Source organism: Lithobates pipiens, unplaced genomic scaffold (assembly GCF_037356315.1).
Source record: "Lithobates pipiens isolate NorthernLeopardFrog02 unplaced genomic scaffold, aLitPip1_a1.2 Scaffold_23, whole genome shotgun sequence".
Taxonomy (NCBI): domain Eukaryota; kingdom Metazoa; phylum Chordata; class Amphibia; order Anura; family Ranidae; genus Lithobates; species Lithobates pipiens.
This window is the reverse complement of record NW_027507785.1, coordinates 227915948-227934977: the sequence shown is the minus strand read 5'-3', so window position 1 is coordinate 227934977 and position 19030 is coordinate 227915948. Positions and strand designations below refer to the sequence as shown.

The 19030-nt window shown below is 41.7% G+C and overlaps 1 protein-coding gene across 2 annotated transcripts in view; it reads right to left on the bottom strand.

Moving 5' to 3' along the window:
- Positions 1 to 19030, bottom strand: part of ABCA4 (ATP binding cassette subfamily A member 4) — a 442076-nt gene that overhangs the window by 350072 nt on the left and 72974 nt on the right. For both annotated transcript variants that reach the window (XM_077452886.1, XM_077452887.1), the window contains exon 7: positions 9321 to 9448. In XM_077452886.1, the coding sequence (XP_077309012.1) occupies positions 9321 to 9448 (128 nt within the window). The remainder of the gene's footprint in view (positions 1 to 9320; positions 9449 to 19030) is intronic.

The following is a 19030-nucleotide window of genomic DNA, read 5'->3' as shown; positions in this document are numbered from 1 at the left end:
CTGTCCTGACCTGACCTACGACTTATCATTTAGTACTATATTTTGGTCCTGTCACCATCCAGGCAATCTGTAGGCATTGTATGCATACTCTGTATATAGTTTGTCTTGGGGGTACACACCCAGGTGCTGTATGCACATCTGAACCATCAGCAGCTCTAGCGAAGACCAGATATTACTAGCAACTTTGCAAAAACATTATTCTGATGATAAAGAGGACCTATTTTTTGACAATCATAAAAAAGGACCTATCTACCTTAATATGTGACACTTTGACAGGTCCCATTAGGGATATTTTTTTCCCTACATAAGCAGAAATCTCTGCATTGTGAGACAAAATATGCCCTGGTGATAATATTGTTAGGGCAGACCAGGCATAAAAATGCTAGGTATGCTTATCTGGCATCCCACCCTGGTTTTATGCACTACTGCTTAGTATAAATCATTATGTAAATTATATTTTTATTATTGCTATTATTTTGAATATTACATAACCCAATGTGCCTCTGCATAGAACACTATATAGGGGCCTGTGATTTCATGTTCATTGAATGTCATACTATCTAAGCCTATGAATTAGAAGTTAATATTCTTGTTTTCTGGTGCAACGCTTCCTTTCAAAAAATGTACCTGTTAATGATTGTGAAATTTAAGGGAGCCTTTTTTTATCTGCCTTTAGATTATTAGAGATGTTCTGTACTCATTGTGAAACCAGTTAAATCACATTATTCATCTCACACGTACTCATTTTGTAAGAATGACTTGTCCAACCAAATATCTGGGGAAATAAAGAACATGTGTGAAACGTTTCACCACCCTAACACTGACTCAGTACTTAAGACATCTGCTTAATTTGCTCACAGCAACCTAGGTTTGTAATTAGGCCAGATCAATGATTGCATCTCCCACGCATCAGAAGGAAAGTGAGTTATTTCATTTCTTTCTGGCCATTCCCAGAAATCCATTGACCATAAATATACAATGCTGTATTGACAATGAAGGCTGAGTCAGTGTGAATCTGGCAATTCTGAGTCTTTCCTAAATTATCTCTAGCTAGTGTTCATGAGATTAGTCAGCAGTTTGAGACTGTCAGTATCAAATTCCCATAGAGCTGGCGTGGCACGAGCTACTTAAAAGTTGCAAGCTGGCTACTAGAATGATGACCTATTGATCTGTACTTGACCACAAATGGTTTACTTCACAAGGGGAGAGTTTTAGCGCTAAGACGTGAGATGACTCATATAATTTGGCTGATAATGCAAACAAAAGCAGTGACCTCTAGGCTGATTAGTTGAGGTCACTAAGGGACAATACCTGATCACATGGTTGAGAATGACACTTGAAACCGTAGACATTTTTATAGAAACAAGAGTTCACAAGACCCCCACCTTGCCTGTTTAATGTGTATTTATCACCAACTTACAAAAGCCTTTTGATGCAGTCCTGCAATTCCTTTATAATTATTGACCTCTGCAACTGCCATAACTAGGAACCTTTGGGATTCCCTTGAGCACTGGGACTCCGCAGTGGTAGGTATTGAAACAAGCAACAAAGTGCTGTATTTAAGGAGGGGTTGACATACCTGTTTTAGGGAGGTGGTTTGACAGTGACTGGCCATTTCAGGATAATATGTGGCAATATAATTAACAAACACAGACAGTGACCATAGGCAGGCAACAACTGTGCCAATACATGGGCAACAAATGGGCAATTGTTGCAACATTCAGGTAATAATAGATACAGCCTTACTATCCTAAAAAGTATTTACATGTTCCCTGTTCCAGCACAAAAAACTCCAACACAAGGTGCTCGGTCGCTGCCTTTTGAAGGGTAGAGTCATCCAAATCATTTATTTGTGCCTTTTTTAGCCCCCAGAACCTCTGGTGTATAGTGTAGATAAAGCCATGATTTTACAAAGAAAATAATTACCAATTACTTGCTTACAGCTGCTTCAGGCTTCTTTAATTACAGGAAATGGCTTTATTAGCTCTATAGTATAAAGATTGTAAGGCTGGTCATACATTATACAATTTTCTTGCACAATGTTCCCTTAAATTTACCAAAACCATATAATATGAGGTCAAACCTAAACCCTTTTAATTTGAATGCAATCAGGCAGGCTCTCGCACTACATAGTTACATAGTTAGTAAGGTTGAATAAAGACACCAGTCCATCCAGTTCAACCTGAGTGAGTTTCTACAATCGTCCCTATCCCTGTACATTCTACATTGCACACTCACATTGGTCCCTACCCTCAAGGAGCCCACAATCCAAGGTCCCCATCCATATACTAGGGCCAATTTTGGACAGAAGCCAATTAACCTACCTGCATGTCTTTGGAGTGTGGGAGGAAACCGGAGTACCCGAAAGAAACCCACACAGGCACAGGGAGAACATGCAAACTCCAGGCAGGTAGTGTTGTGGTTGGGATTTGAACCAGCACCCCTTTTTACTGCTAGGTGAGAGTGCTAACCACTACACCACTGTGCTGCCCTAATTTACCATAGTTGAAGGTAAATCTAAAGACATTGATTAAGAAAATTGTATAATGTATGGCCATCTTAAGTCTAGGGGCACAGTACAACCATTAATGTCACAGTGATGTGGTAAAAAAATAACCTAAAAGCCCCCCTTTAAAGTACTGTGAGATACAGTATTGCCTTCTTATAACAGGACGTATTTATGTTTAATCTTATTTAATTAAAGCTTTACAAAAACAGATATAGCTAGGTGCTAGTTGAACTGTAAGTGCAGAACTCCCTTCCCCATCATCCGCTTCCCTCAACAACCACCTACAAAATTACATCTTTACTCTTCCCTTCCCCTTCCCAGCTCCCACTGCACTTTCTCACACACCTACACACACTAGAGGCCAAAGTCCCACTTGTAGGTGTGGTGCAGTAGATTAACACACTCATTCCCAGTGCAGTGAAAGAACTTGTATTGACTGAATGCAGAGACAGTTCACATATAACCTGGTGGGAGGCAAACCAACCAGGAACAGTCACAGTTCCAACAGCGTGTAGAGAGCAGACTGTAGTCGAGGGGAATAATGCAATCTGACAGTCTTGTGCCCAACAGGCTGGTGTCCAGAGAGGTTGAGAATCCTATGCTTTCCTTCCTTGTCAGGAACCTTTCCTTGCAGCTACCCAAAAATAAGATATACCCATAAAATAATCTGTAGCAGGATTTCTAAGCATTTGCTCAATATACAGTGGTGTGAAAAAGTGTTTGCCCCCTTCCTAATTTCCTGTTCCTTTGCATGTTTGTCACACTTAAGTGTTTCGGAACATCAAACCAATTTAAACAATAGTCAAGGACAACACAAGTAAACACAAAATGCAATTTGTAAATGAAGGTGTTTATTATTAAAGGTGAAAAAAATCCAAACCATCATGGCCCTGTGTGAAAAAGTGATTGCCCCCTAAACCTAATAACTGGTTGGGCCACCCTTAGCAGCAACAACTGCAACCAAGCGTTTGCGATAATGTGCAATGAGGCTTTTACAGCGTCCTGGAGGAATTTTGGCCCACTCATCTTTGCAGAATTGTCCTAATTCAGTTACATTAGAGGGTTTTCGAGCATGAACGGCCTTTTTAAGGTCATACCACAACATCTCAATAGGATTCAGGTCAGGACTTTGGCTAGGCCACTCCAAAGTCTTCATTTTGTTTTTCTTCAGCCATTCGGTGGTGGACTTGCTGGTGTGTTTAGGATCATTGTCCTGCTGCAGAACCCAAGTTCGTTTCAGCTTGAGTACACGAACAGATGGTCGGACATTCTCCTTCAGGATCTCTTGGTAGACAGCAGAATTCATAGTTCCTTTTATCACAGCAAGTCTTCCAGGTCCTGAAGCAGCAAAACAGCCCCAGACCATCACACTACCACCACCATATTTTACTGTTGGTATAATGTTCTTTTTATGAAATGCAGTGTTCCTTCTACGCCAGATATACTTGGACACACACCTTCCAAAGAGTTCCACTTTTGTCTCATCGGTCCACAGAATGTTGTCCCAAAAGTCTTGGGGATCATCAAGATGTGTTGTGGAGAAATTGAGATGAGCTTTGATGTTCTTTTTGCTCAGCAGTGGTTTTCTCCTTGGAACTCTGCCATGCAGGCCATTTTTGCCCAGTCTTTTCCTGATGGTGGAGGCATGAACGCTGACCTTAACTGAGGCAAGTGAGGCCTGCAGTTCCTTGGACGTTGTTGTGGGGTCTTTTGTGACCTCTTGGATGAGTCGTCGCTGCGCTCTTGGGGTAATTTTGGGCAGCCGGCCACTCCTGGGAAGGTTCACCACTGTTCCATGTCTTCGCCATTTGTGGATAATGGCTCTCACTGTGGTTCGCTGGATTCCCAAAGCTTTGGAAATGGCTTTATAACCCTTTCCAGACTGATAGATCTCAATTACTTTCTTTCTCAATTGTTCCTGAATTTCTTTGGGTCTCGGCATGATGTGTAGCTTTTAAGGATCTTCTGGTGGACCTTACTGTGTCAAGCAGCTCCTATTTAAGTGATGCCTTGATTGTGAACAGGTGTGGCAATAATCAGGCCTGGGTGTGGCTAGAGAAATTGAACTCAGGTGTGGACAACCACAGTTATAGTATGTTTTAACAAGGGGGGCAATCACTTTTTCACACAGGGCCATGATGGTTTGGATTTTTTTTCACCTTTAATAATAAACACCTTCATTTACAAATTGCATTTTGTGTTTACTTGTGTTGTCCTTGACTATTGTTTAAATTGGTTTGATGTTCCGAAACACTTAAGTGTGACAAACATGCAAAGGAACAGGAAATGAGGAAGGGGGCAAACACTTTTTCACACCACTGTAAGCCATACCCTGAAAATAAGACATAGTGATAGGCGTATCTATGCGTACCGGCACGGAACAGTAAAGAAGACCCATAGTGATAGGCGCGGCTATGTAGCATACTGGTGCAGAGCGGTAAAGAAGTTGGGCAGCCCCTCTCATCTGCCCCATCGTTACAGCTGCCGTCTCGAAGGTGACCAGAGAGGTGCGGGCAGCCCCATCAACAAGGTCAGCTCCCCCTGTCAGGTACCGGCCGTCTGTGAAAGTGACAGTAAAAGTCTCATCAGTGAAGTGATGAGCAGGAGGCTCTGTATTGTGTGTCCTCAGGGGAAGAAGTAAAGCTGCTCCCCAGCACTGACCAGCAACAGTCTGTGGATCTCTCTCACCCCACACAAGCACCAGGGGATAGGGGAAATGTTTCAGCAAGCAGTCTGCTACTGAGCCCAGAGAGATCACCCCCAGCTCCACTGTGCAGATTGGACCCAGTTCTCACTGGATCCCTGATAAATAAGCCAGCCCTTACACATGAGCTTTGCTGGCCTATCTCTGCTTTCCCTGAGTATCTGTACAATTAGACAAGATGAGTGCAAAAAGAAAGAGTTATTCTGTTGAATACAAGAAAGGAATTGTGGCGGACTCCCAGGGCAAGAATCTTATGGCTATCTGCAAAGAAAAGTCGTCGGATATCCGAATGGTCCAAAAATGTCAGGCAGAATACGATAACCTCAGTCTACAGGTGGATAGAGGAAATGCTCAAGTGAAAAGCGCAAGTGTGGTTCAGGTCTGTAACCTTTATTTATTGAGCTGGAAGACATGCTCAGTGAATGGGTTGCTGACAGGCTGATATTCAAACATTTTACTTGCAGTGGCACCACAATTCGACATATCCCCAGAATTCAAAGTATCACAACACTGGCTTGATGGCTTCCTTTAGCGATATGAACTGTCTCTCAGAAAATCAACAACACTGTTTAAGTTGGAAGATGCTGAAGTTATTAAGCGAGCACTTGCATTCAAGTCCTTTGTTGATGGCATAGATTTTACTAAATACCAACTTTGCAACATGATTGCTATGGATGAAACTGCAGTGTTTATGGTTCAAGGAGCCCAAACGACAATTGAACAGAGGGTTGCCTCCTCAATCTACGTTCCCTCCACTGGTCATGAAAGTTCATGTGTTACCTCTATTTTGGCAATTCGTCTGGAGGGAATGAAAGCCACACCTGTTATCATCACTGAGGGCAAGAAAGATATGATTGAACGTGTTTCCGGCATTTATGTTCTTGAAACCGAAAAAGCCTGGTGCACACAAGCAGTTATAAGGAAGTGGCTTGATTTAATGCTGCCACTTGTTTTGCAAGGTGGCCAAAGAGGTCTGCTAGTCTGGGATTCAGCCAGCACTCACAGTGCTAAAGACATGAAGAACTTCCTTGCAGAGAGAAGAATAGAACAAATAATGATTCCTGCAGGAATGACTGGCCATCTGAAGACTCTTGATATTGCAATAAACAAGCCATTCAAAGACCATTTGCATATGGATATTAACTACTACATTCAAAATAGAATGACAAGTAATCAGCGTGGAAACTTTGTGAAATCTAGCCTGCAAGAGGTCGTAATTTGGGTGAAGAATTCATGGGATAAAATCACTGACAGTGTTGTTGCCAATGCACTCTGAGCAGATTACATGGATAAGAGCTGCTCATTTAATGAGAGCTCTATTGCTCGACATGAAAGATTGGGGCCAACAGTTCTAAAGGAAATCGCAAGAAATTCAGGATGGAATTCCGAGTTTGGAGAGTTATGGCGATTTTCCAGAAGAAGAAGACGACTTAACTGTATTTGAATAAATGTAGATTGTTGTACCATACTTAATAAAAATAAGACATCCCCTGAAAATAAGGAAAAAACATATATGTCAGCATCTTATTTTTGGGGAAAAACGGTAGTGCTGTCCCTAACAGGCAGGGTACCAGTCCCTACTGAAATCACAAAACAAACAGAGGGCGCACAGGCCTAGTGCATTATCCTCAATAATATCTTTAATGTATAAAAGAGGTAAATACCACCAGAAACTGCCCCAACTAAGCTAGCAAAAGTAAATATCTGGAGACTATTTCAACTTGTCTAACAATACTGATATTTGTCACACCATTTATATTATTGGGAATTGCTTTATTTCTCCCAACAAAGCCATGCAGGCAAATTTGGGCTTGACAGTTCCACATTACAGTCTTAGGGACAGCCTAGCCGCTTGAATTTATATTTCTATATTTTTTTCCTTTTGCTTTGCTGTCTTGTCTATGTTTATGTCTATGTGTATGTGCCTTGTAGTGAATCTAGGCCCATTTACCATTAGTGTTATTCCCAAAAGTCAGGTTTATTATTTGACAATATTGTGGTGTGTTATTAGTTCATTATTGCAAACTTGTATAACTTTACCTTTGCCCGAATTTAACTCATAATATACTCTGGGTCAATTTAACCTGGTGTGGTTTGTTTTGTCATAAGAGTGTGTCGGAGTGGTAGAGGTATTCCACCACTTAGGCTTGGTGAAAGAAATCAAGCTTCAGAGGGATTACCAAACTAGCAGCTCCTGTGGGAGTGTGCTACACAGAGGATTAAGAAAATAATAACTTCATGATAATAGTCAGGTCAAGTCAGCATGCTTTTTTTTTTTTTTACCAAAAGCGCCCACAAATGTGAGATGATAATCAGTCTAAAGGTATAGCAGACATCTTGGACCAACCATAAGTAAATAGGTTTTAAAAGCTTGTTTGATTTTTATGCTTTCTCCACAGATAAAATTGCACTGATAAGTATAAACGTGGTGGGACAGCCACATTTGTAAAAGGGAGATACAATAATGACATGGCTCTTTAAACAACCTTTTTAAATGGGACAAATCATTTAAATGGGAAAGCACCCCCACCATTTATAACTACATATAAAATACTGAATACAGCCTCAAATTTTTATCAAAAAATAAACACAGGGCTAAAATTGAACTGAAGGTGCTTTTATTTATAGCATGTTTCACATCACCTTTGCTTTGTTTGAACATGCCTCCCTGCAAATACTGTATGTGAGAACTTGAATACGAATAATTGTTTGTAAGGAACTGCTGAAATTTCTATTCACAAAAAAAACAGCACGTCCACCCTCACTACACTCATTCTCTAGAAAGGCTTTATTTTTCAACTGCTCATTCTTGAAAGGCAAGATATGTCAATTCCAGGAATAAAAATGGTCAGCAAATAGCGCTGCACAATGAGTGTTTATGAGTGTCAGTTCCCTAGAAACAGAAAGTACTGCAGCAATAAACCAATAATTATTGTAAATTATTTTTTAAACAAAAATTGTAAAAAACTGCTTTGGCAGTTGAGCTGTTGACGTTTCCCCTAAGCATGTTATTTAAAGGATTTGTGTATTTTCAGTGTTTCCCTCCTAAAGCCACATAATAAGACCCTCTCCCTGTTGTATGGTATGTTTGTACATCATTTTTGCATTGATGCATATGCCCCATGACAGTGCCCAGCCTTCTATGCATTTTGTTTGACAGTAGTTTGCCTATTGGCCCTAAAAGTAGCCATAATTTAAGTTTTGCCCTTTCCCTGCAGACTTCAATGGGATTCATTTCTGAATTTAGGTTTGCTAAATTCTGAACAAGATTCACTGAGCAATGGCAAATCGAACCCAGGCAAAATCATCGGTATCCAAGCACAACAGTAGTGGAGAGATGGGGGGGATTTGCAGCCAGGGGGGAGAGCAAAGTTCTGCAAATCTGTTGGCTTGACCTGTATGAGGAAAGCACATATTTACTAATAATATGATTCATTTTAAAATGATTTACACTTATGCTAAGCATTTGGTAAACTATTTCCCAATGCCAGATGCATAGAAAAAGGGACAGAAGGTAGAGTAAGGGAAAGTTCAAAATAAAAAAATGGTCAATAATCTAATTTTATATTAATAACACAACTATTAATTTTTAGGTTTGACATTTACCCTAAAAAGTGTGCTATGGATGGGACAGGAGCTAAAAGTGACTGTTCACCTCAAGTCAACCACAAAATAAAGTTAAAGACAAAAACGCTCCCAATAATAAGAACAAAAAAAAGCAGGAAAGGGGTTATTTGCTCAAAGCACTAGCAATTAGAATTACAGTTTCCTAATTTACCTTAATCTCTCCCAACTCAGTTTGTTGGCTTTTATTGCAACAACTTTCAATTCACTAACAGAATTTCTTCTCTGTACCCCTCTTTTTATAGTGAGAGGGCTGCCTTAACCAAAAACCTCTTACTGTCCTTTCTTTAAAAATTTCTAGTGGCTATCCTTGCTTGGCTAACTAAAATCCATATGCTTCAGACATCCTGATAAGTGGGGTGCTACATGGAGTCTTCTGGGCAGAACAGTCAGAATATGGTGTGTACAATGCAGAGTTTGGGGTCAGCATACTTTACAGAGATTAACATTTTAAACAAAGAACACCTATTATCCTTTTTTTACCTGTTCAATCCGAACTTGGGAGTTAATGAGCTGGTACACCACAGAGTCAGATAGTCCAATATCTTTCAGCAAAAACAATGTCAGAACTTCATCATCCTTTAAGATGTCTCTGATTCTTATACCACGCCCTAGGTAGAAAAACAGAGTTAAAGTGTTAAACTAATGTAAAAGATGGACATTGGAGCTAACAAATTATACTAAGCCTTTACTTTTAAGACAGGTGCTCTAGTTGGTAATGTTTTGGCAAAATGTATTTATTTTTATTTTTATTTCTTTCTTTATTATGGTCAGGACTTTTTTTTAATATTACATATTGCATATGGATATTTTGTCTTTTTTCTTTGGGGGTCTCTTGTCTTCTTTTCACATCTTTCTCAGCTTTGGTTAAAAAAGCCTGATGTTTACAAGGCTCAATAGCTCAAGCTAAATGTGTCAACGGGATACCCACCTGTTTTTGGAGGGCTAAATCCCAGGTTTTAATTAGGGAAACTACTGAAAATCCTTGGCAGCATGACATTTACAGGCAAAGCACAGGTTACTTTAAAGGGAAGGCTGTGTGACAGCTGGCTGGTTATACATAAAGAACTTGGTAGAGCTGTGTTAAAGTATATTACAGTACAAACCCGCTCATCACACCGATGAGGTACTGCTCAAAATAAGTGTTTCATCCTTTATTCTCAATTTAACCCCTAAACCTAACACTTAATCTAGGCCAACCTCTAAATCTTTATAGAAACATAAAGGTAACCCCTAAACCTAAATTTAAAGTAACCTTAAACCTATTTTTGTTAACCCACCTCTAAACCTAAGATTGACCCTATGCCTATGTGTGCATGGACACATGCATAGGATAACATGATGGGGAGTTTATTGACTGTAGAATAAAAAGTCTGAAGCCACAAACAGCAGCTGTAAAAACATCCAAAAGGGTCCAGTGTGCATGAGGCCTTAACTTGAACACAACTGTTAAACTCAACCTAACCTCATGGTCCTTACTCTAAACTCAATAATCATAATTGCACCTAAAAAAGGTTATCTTAATAAAAAACATGCTTTAACTGCTTGCCGACCAGCTGCCATCATTATACTGTGGCAGGACGGCTCTTTTGTGTGAACCGCCATAGCTGTAGGGCTGTCCATGCATGGAAGATAGCGGGCCCGCTGTGTGCATGCCCACGGGTCCAGCGGACTCGATGTCCGCGGGCAACCTGACAATTTTTTTTTTACCAAAAATATGTGGAAGAATATATATCGGCCTAAACTGATTAATACATTTTTTTGGGGGGATATGTATTATAGCAGAAAAATAAAACCGCAGAGGTGATCAACTACCATCAAAAGAAAGCTCTATTTGTGGGGAAAAAAAGGACTTACATTTTGTTTGGGTACAGCGTCACACGACTGCGCAATTGTCAGTTAAAGCTGCATTGTGCCGTATCGCAAAAAATGGCCTGGTCAGGAAGTGGGCAAATCCTCCCAGGGGTGAAGTGGTCAATGCCAAAATTACACAGAACAAAGCTAGAATTATTGTGCTATTATTTTTTTTATCCATTTTCTCCTGTTAGCTCTTGCTCTCTTTCACCCTAAGCTTCAGGCTTTATTTTGACCATCTTGTAATTTACTTAAATGAGAAGTGGAATTTGCTAAATATGTGAATGTTCCATATAAAGTACATGTAAAATTCTTCATATAAATGAGGTATGTATAGATGTACATGCAATACAGTAGTTTTAAATGTGTTGTTTTGGCAACAGAAGCCACCAACTATTTGATATGTTTATGTGGTATGTTTCATATATGTGATATGTTTTTAACAATAGTCATTCCTTTTACAATAAAAAAACATATACATTCATCTGCAAACTTGTTTGGCCGTTGTACTACCACTGTTCATTGTGCAGGAATTCTGCTTATAGTCTAGAACCCAGTTAGAGAACACTATTTATAATTGTTTGAAACTTTTAGTTGTCTGGTATTTGCACTTCAACAAGATCTTTCAAAGTCCCACTTAACTATGACAGTGACAAACGAGTGAAGCCGCTTGAGGATATACAGACATGGGGGTCTGTGTCCTACATACGTTAATCTGAAGTACAGTATCTACACCTAACTACTTTTATCCTTTGTTTTAAATGTATGCTGCACACTTGTAGTTAGCAAATCCCCTTGGCCTCTAATTGTTTAGCCTTTAAAATGCAGGAAATGAGCTTCAGCCATTGTCACAGATTCTGTTTTGTGTCACCATTTTAGTTTAGAGTCTTTGGGGTTGATTTATTAAAAGAGAAGTACAGTATGGGGTTCTGTTTTTTTGTAGAATCATACTTACCTAGGGGGTTGAAGCATCGGTCTGATGCCACACCTGTCCCTTGCCAGCTCTAACACTTAGAACTGAGCGATCGAACACCGCCAATCACTTTGTTCTCAGGGCTCCGTGAGCAGAGGCTGTCTCCAACCTCATCTTTTCTGGCACAGCCTCCGCTACTGCTCAGCAACTGTTGTCAAGTCAATGCTCCATGTGGAAAGCTCAAAACTGGTTTGAATCTGTGAAGTCACTGTCTTCTCTGTGTCCAACTAAGTTTTCTCCTGTCTTGAGCCCTGATCAAGAGGGAGTGGTGTTGCCTCGAAATGTGTTGGCTATTTTTATATGATGTTTTTTTACCAACAATTAAAATGATTGGTCTGGAGCTCCTTTCTATATTTCTAAGAATTGAACTACTGTTGGGTGTCCATCGAGGGAAACCTTGCCTCACAGGAGCTATTGAGCTTGTCTTAGGTTTTACTTCATCTGACTACACATGCAAGTCGAAAAGTTCCAAGCGCCATATGTCCATAATACACATTTTCTTTAATGCTGTCAGAATATAATCCTTGTTAACTGCTTGCCGACCGCCTCACGCCGATATACGTCGGCAGAAGGGCTCATACAGGCAATTAAAGTACCTGTACGTTGCCCTTTAAGAGGCAGCCTGTGGGCACGCGTGCCCACGGCAAGCTTCATGAGTCGGGTCGCGGATCCCCCGATACCCGCGGGGATGCCCGCAATGATCTCACGGAGAAGAAGAACGGGAAGAGGCTAATGTAAACAAGCATCTCCCCGTTCTGCCTAGTGACAGTGTCACTGATCTCTGTTTCCTGTGATCGGGAGCAGAGATCAGGGATGTGTCACATGTAGCCACGCCCCCCCACAGTTAGAAACACTCCCCAGGACACACTTAACCCCTTAACCACCCCCCAGTGGTTAACCCCTCCACTGCCAGTGTAATTTACACTGGAATCAGTGCATTTGTATAGCACTGATTGTTGTATAAATGACAATGGTCCCAAAAATGTGTCAAAAATGTCCGACGTGTCCACCATAATGTCACAATCACGATAAAAATCACTGTTCGCCACCATTACTAGTAAAAAAAAAAGTATTAATAAAAATTCCATAAAACTATCCCCCATTTTGTAAACGCTATAACTTTTGCACAAACCAATCATTAAAAGCTTTTTTTTTTCTTTTTTTTTTACCAAAAATATGTAGATGAATATGTATCGGCCTAAACTGAGGAAAAAAAATGTTTAATATATTTTTGGGGGATATTTATTATAGCAAAATGTAAAAAAAATCATGCATTTTTTTCAAAATTGTCGCTCTTTTTTTGTTTATAGCTCAAAAAATAAAAACCGCAGGGGTGATCAAATACCACCAAAAGAAAGCTCTATTTGTGGGAAAAAAATACATCAATTTTGTTTGGGAGCCACGCCGCACGACCGCGCAATTGTCAGTTAAAGTGATGCAGTGCCGAATTGCAAAAAGTGCTCTGGTCAGGAAGGGGGTAAATTCTTCCGGGGCTGAAGTAGTTAAAAATAGATCAGAATGCCTCCATAGTGTGTTCTGTGTTTCTGACCATATGCATTAGCACTATGAGAATCAGATGCAATTAAAATTTTACAGGGTACTGCCGTTTGTTTAGCAAATCGATATATAAAGATTGTAGCGCTACCCTCGTAAGGCCCACCATTGCATCTGTACCCCACTGGTTGCCCCGATTCTGCAAATCCTCCATCACCTCTGACACCCTGGGTTTGGTCATTTTCACCAACTGTCACCGATAATAAGAGACTTGCACAATATCAATGAAACAGTTCAAGTTTGTTTACTGTAGTAAAAGGGACACATGAAAGTGCAAAACATAACACTGTAGATCATAAAGGTATTTTTATCAGAACTATATATCACTATGAAAAAGGTTATTTAGTAATCTGGATCTTGCAGTAATAAAGTAGTAGAAAACACATAGTATGATCCAAAATCAATCAAACCCCTTATACGATCACAGAAACCTATGTGAACAGGTCAGCAGAAGTATAGGGAACTGACACTTTATTTTCTATGTCAGGTTTACTCACTTCTGTCTCCTCAACCCACAGGCCTTTAACATCAATACAACACAACAGAACACTATGCAGAATAATGTATCTAAATTGGCTGGCTCCTTTAAATAGAAAATGGAAGCAGACCTTTTTGTGCTAAATATCTTTAGTCACAAATAAAGAGAGGATATGAAGGGTGAGATGTTACTCCTTGGAATCTGGAAGTCTTCAGCTAGCCTTGTAGTGTTACGAATAAAGTAATCCTGATGGTAGGATATAGCAAATTTGGCTAACCTGTGGTGTATCTGTATTTTACTTCAAACTTTTCCCATATGACTTTAATACTATTTTATCCAATAGGATTGCTGGAACAAGATATATATGCCTACATACAGTGTACATAGAGGGTAAGGACTGACTTCAGTGGCATCACAAGTACCAGAAAGCTGGATTAAGTAAATGATGTCTATGTGCAGTGTTCTAATGAATCTATATGGGCAAATGCCCGCTCATCCCACTGGTTACAGAAGCGTTGGCAGTGATGCAGGTGATGTTGAAGGCTCTTTCAGGAACTCCCCTTGATTCCTTGATGGCTCTAGGAATGGCGTCCTACCCCATGACAACACGCCACAGCCTACTCGGATCTGGACTGCAGGCGTCTCTGTTAGATCTGGAACAGTCTCCGGTCCACTGTAGTGGAGAAGCAATGCTGTCCACCGAGATCCTTCTGCATGCAACTGTACGACTCTCTGCTGTGCAGGCCACAAATCAGCAGCAGCTCCTACTGACACAGAGCTCCTGCTGGCAGAATCCCAGCCAGCGTCCCAAGAGAGCGATTTAGACCTAAGCCAGCCCTTTTATATCCTCTCCCAGCAGTCTGTTCTGTCTTCTCATTCTGGTAGTGGTAGTTCAAGACAGTCCCACTGAAACTGAAACCTCAGCATTCTGAATTACACATCCCACAATGCTTTGCTCTGCTCTAAGTTTAGTCTGAAAGGAAATGACAAAGTCCAAGCCAACACTAGAGGGAGACAACCCCACATTAATTAATGCTGTACACTGTTCCTGAATTGTGGGCATAATAGCCATCTCCTGGTTACATTCTCCCCCCCCACTTGAATTCAAAGAGGCAGAGACATTAAACTTATTCAACTTTATGGAAGGAAAGGGTTATTAACAGGTCTATAATGACATTAACTACAATCTAAACTCAGAAAATATTCACAGAGGTCAGAGCAAAGTCACCCCCCACCCAATTAACAGTAGGGAGATTAGTCATGGGAACTTGCCTTTTAATGGTAGGAATCAGTTTGTCAGAGTTTTCTCCTAAAGTATCATAAGTAAGTCTCTTTGGAGGATGTATATTTTGCCTTAACCGGATGGGAGAGTACTTCTCAGAAGGTTGAACAGAGTTCTCTGCTGGAATTCCGGTATGAACAGGACTGCTTGGCTCCAAAGGGAAATCCGTAGCTACAGGCTCAGTGATCGGTTGATGAGAGGAAAGATTGACTTCCTCAATGAGTTCAGGAATAGGCACTTGACATTCTCTGTTTCCTCCACCTATAAGGGGAGCTTTAGCCTCTAAAGGGCAATCTGGTTCAGGTGATATCAAGGGCTCCTCAGAAAAACTGTTTAGATCTCCTGTCTCTCTCTCTGAGAGGTGGGACTGGTACTCTCAACCTTGATCCGTTCAGCTACCCTAATGCCCCGTACACACGAGAGGGATTAAGTCTGACAGACCTCCAAAGGAGTTCCGCCGGAGTTCCGCCGGAGTTCCGACGGAGTTCTGGCGGACTTTTCGACCGAACGGACTTGACCACACACCATCACACCAAACTCCGACGGAGTCGAACGTGATGACGTACGACTGGATTCGACGTAGGAAGTTCCTAGACAGTAGCCAATAGCTGCCCTAGCGTCGGTTTTAGTCCGTCGGAGTAGCACACACACGAGCGGATTTTTCAAAGGGGACCGGGTCCGGCGGAGTTCCGTCGGGAAAATTTAAAGCATGCTTCATTTCTAAAGTCCGTCAGACTTTAGCTTCGCTAAAGTCCGTTGCAGCCCACACACGATCGGATAGTCCGCCGGACTCAGTCCGTCGGAGTTTGGATGTCGAAAAGTCCGCTCGTGTGTACGGGGCATAAATAATGGTAGGATTTAAACTTCTGGACTAGGTAGTCTTTGTACTGTTATAGTCAGTTCAACTCCTCTACTCACTCCCAGTGTTGGTATCAGTTTCTGTTTCTGTAAGCCATATCTAATAAGCTACTATTTCCTAATCCTTACTATCTTCCTTTTCTTCTTCTTCCTGTGACACAGTGGGAACCGAAGCTCATCGATGTGAGGGAGTCCTGGTTGGTGTTGGTTTCTGAAGAGATGAAGGGGACACTTGAGGCACCCAGACTTCATCAGACAATAGAGGCAAATGCTTTTGATGCCACATCTTTAAGGGCCCCTGTTTTCCCTCAGGTCTGATTTGATAGACTAATAGCTAATGAAGCTGTTTACAAATGGCATAATGTTATGATCGCCATCTGTCAGCCAGCTTATGTTTTCCTGGTACCCCCAAGTTCTTCAGCAACACACGATCTCCAGGCTGTAAATCCTGCACTTTTAAATCAAAATTCTTTTTGTTCCATAATTCTCTGGTTGAGACATGTGCCACGGCTTTCTCATATGCTTGCTGCAAATTCTTTCCTAACCTTTCAACATAACCCGGTAAGAAGTCAAAGAAGTATTGTCAACAGATGTTCCAAAGCTTCTTCTCTGACCAGCTTCATCAGCTCTGGATAAGTTGGAGCCCCCTTTGTTCCTTTCAGCAACAATCGGAGCACAGTTGGATGATTTGGCCTAGCCCCTTGCAGGATCCTTTCAAGTCTGACTTTATAAGCTTCACATGGATCAATCCCCTTTTTCAGGATAATCTGATGCAGAATTCGATCCACTCTGACAACATAATCCGACAACCTCCCTGACACTGGTGGGTATGTTCGAACTTATACATCAAATCAGATAGCTTCTCCACTCTTCCATGAACTGTGCACAAGGCCTCAATGTAATCCATAGCCTCACAATCTGGTTTACCCTCCTTTAGGCTCATAACGTCAGCTGCTGGACTCCTGAGGCTTTCACTGATCCGTTGTTTCTTCACTGCCTCAGGCACATTCCACTCTTCTATTGCTTGCATAGCTTGATCCATCCAATTGTCAAACACTTCCTCCCCCTTTGGTGTGTGATCATGGCTCAAGAGGAATTGCAGTTTCTGATTCTCCTGATGAGCAGAGAGTTGTGACTTTTTTACCAGGCTCTTAACCAAGTTGCTCATGTCAGTGTAGAAAAAAGCTGGGGCATCCCTGCAATCAGACGATCTGTAGCTGGGCCAACTGCAGCCTCCGACGCTGGGCTCCCAAATCCCGGCTGGGAAAGGTCCCCATCCGGATCACTGGCTGGGAGCAATGGGATCACTTGAGCCTCTAGGCCTTCTGCCAAACTCACAGCACTCTTCTGAACCCCAACTGGAACACACTCGTCATTCCAAGAGAATGTAAGTGTAAATGTCATCATACTCGGGTTTTAAGTCTAGGAGATAAGACCCTTGCTCAGGGACAGCCTTCCTCATCAACTGACACACTTTTGTCAGCCTGCCCCACGCCGATTATTCTCAGGACTGTGGTTTGCTCCAACCGGCTCCCATGTTCTCGACCCCATCAGTCACGGCAACTGAGTCCATCTCCTCTTCTACCCTGTACATGTCACCTGACTTTCTTCAGCATCCCAGATGGGGTATCCCAGACAAGCCCCCCCAAATGTAACGCTACCCTCGTAAGGGCCGCCAATAGAATCTGTACCCCACTGGTTGCCCCAAATCTGAAAATCCTTTATTACTTCTGACACCCTGGGTTTGGTCATTTTCACCAACACCCAGGTGACGACTTATTTGTTGAAACGCGTTGGGTAGACCCACTTACACACCGCTCATGTACCTGTACTCATGAAAAGTTTTTGATGACTTTTTACTAGACATGTGCAGACTGAAATATTTAATTTCGGAATTTCGTTTTCGTCCAAAAAATACATTTATTTAGTTACTCCCGAAACTCGTTTTTATTTATTTTGTTAAAAAATTGCATTAGTCTGAAAATCCAAATGAATTAAGGTCGAATCTGTAATTGAAGGCTTATGGTGTCTGTCGAATGTTTAAAGAAGATTCGACGGAGCACCGAAACTCACTGTATGATACTGCAATCATACATTCCCGGTCGAATATTTTGACTACAAGCTATAGTAGGATTCTAATGTTGTATGTCTTCTATGGGTTTTTTTTTAAGGCTATTTGCATTGCACACAGGTCATGTTAGCATTAGCATTAAGAAAAAAAAAATTAAGAAAAAAAAAATTTGTGGGGGTCCCCCGAAATTCCATACCAGCCCCTTCGGTTCTGGTATGGATATTAAGGAACACTGTGCCAACAAAAAAAAAATGGCGTGGGGTCCCCCTCAAAATCCATACCAGACCCTTATCCGAGCACGTAACCTGGCAGGCTGCAGGAAAAGAGGGGGGGGCGAGAACTGAACTGTACCAGGCCACATGCCATTGGGAGGATGCTTTGGGGTACCCTCCAAAGCACCTTGCCCCTATGTTAATGCGGACAAGAGCCTCATCCCCACAACCCTGGCCGGTGGTTATGGGGTCTTATCGGAATCTGGAAGCCCCTTTAACAAGGGGACCCCAAGATCCTGGCCTCCGCCCCGTGTGAAATGGTAAGGGGGTACTTGTACCCCTACCATTTCACCAAAAAAGTGACAAAAGTGTTTAAAAATGACAGTCTTTGACAAGTCCTTTATTAAAGTCTTCTTTCATCTTCTTTCTTCTGGTCTTCTTCCTTCTTCTTTTCTTCATCCTTCGGTTTCTTCCTCCATCTTCTTCTTCCTCCGATCCGCTTCTTCTTGCTCCGGTGTTCTCATCCTGCATCTTCCTCCACGGCATCTCTTCTTCGTTCTTGGGCCGCTTCACTCAATGGGAGGCTCCCGCTGTGTGACGCTTCCCTTCTTCTGACAGTTCTTATATAACAGAGGGCGGGGCCACCCGATGACTCCGCCCCCTCTGATGCATGGAACCCCTTAAAATCCATGCCAGACCTGAAGGGCCTGGTATGGATTTTGAGGGGGACCCCCACACCATTTTTTTTGGCACGGGTTCCCCTTAAAATCCATGCCAGACCTAAAGGGCCTGGTGTGGATTTTGAGGGGGACCCCTATGCCATTTTTTTGGGCACGGGGTTCTCCTTAAAATCCATACCAGACCTGAAGGGCCTGGTATGCTCTTGAAGGGGAACCCATGCCTTTTTTTTT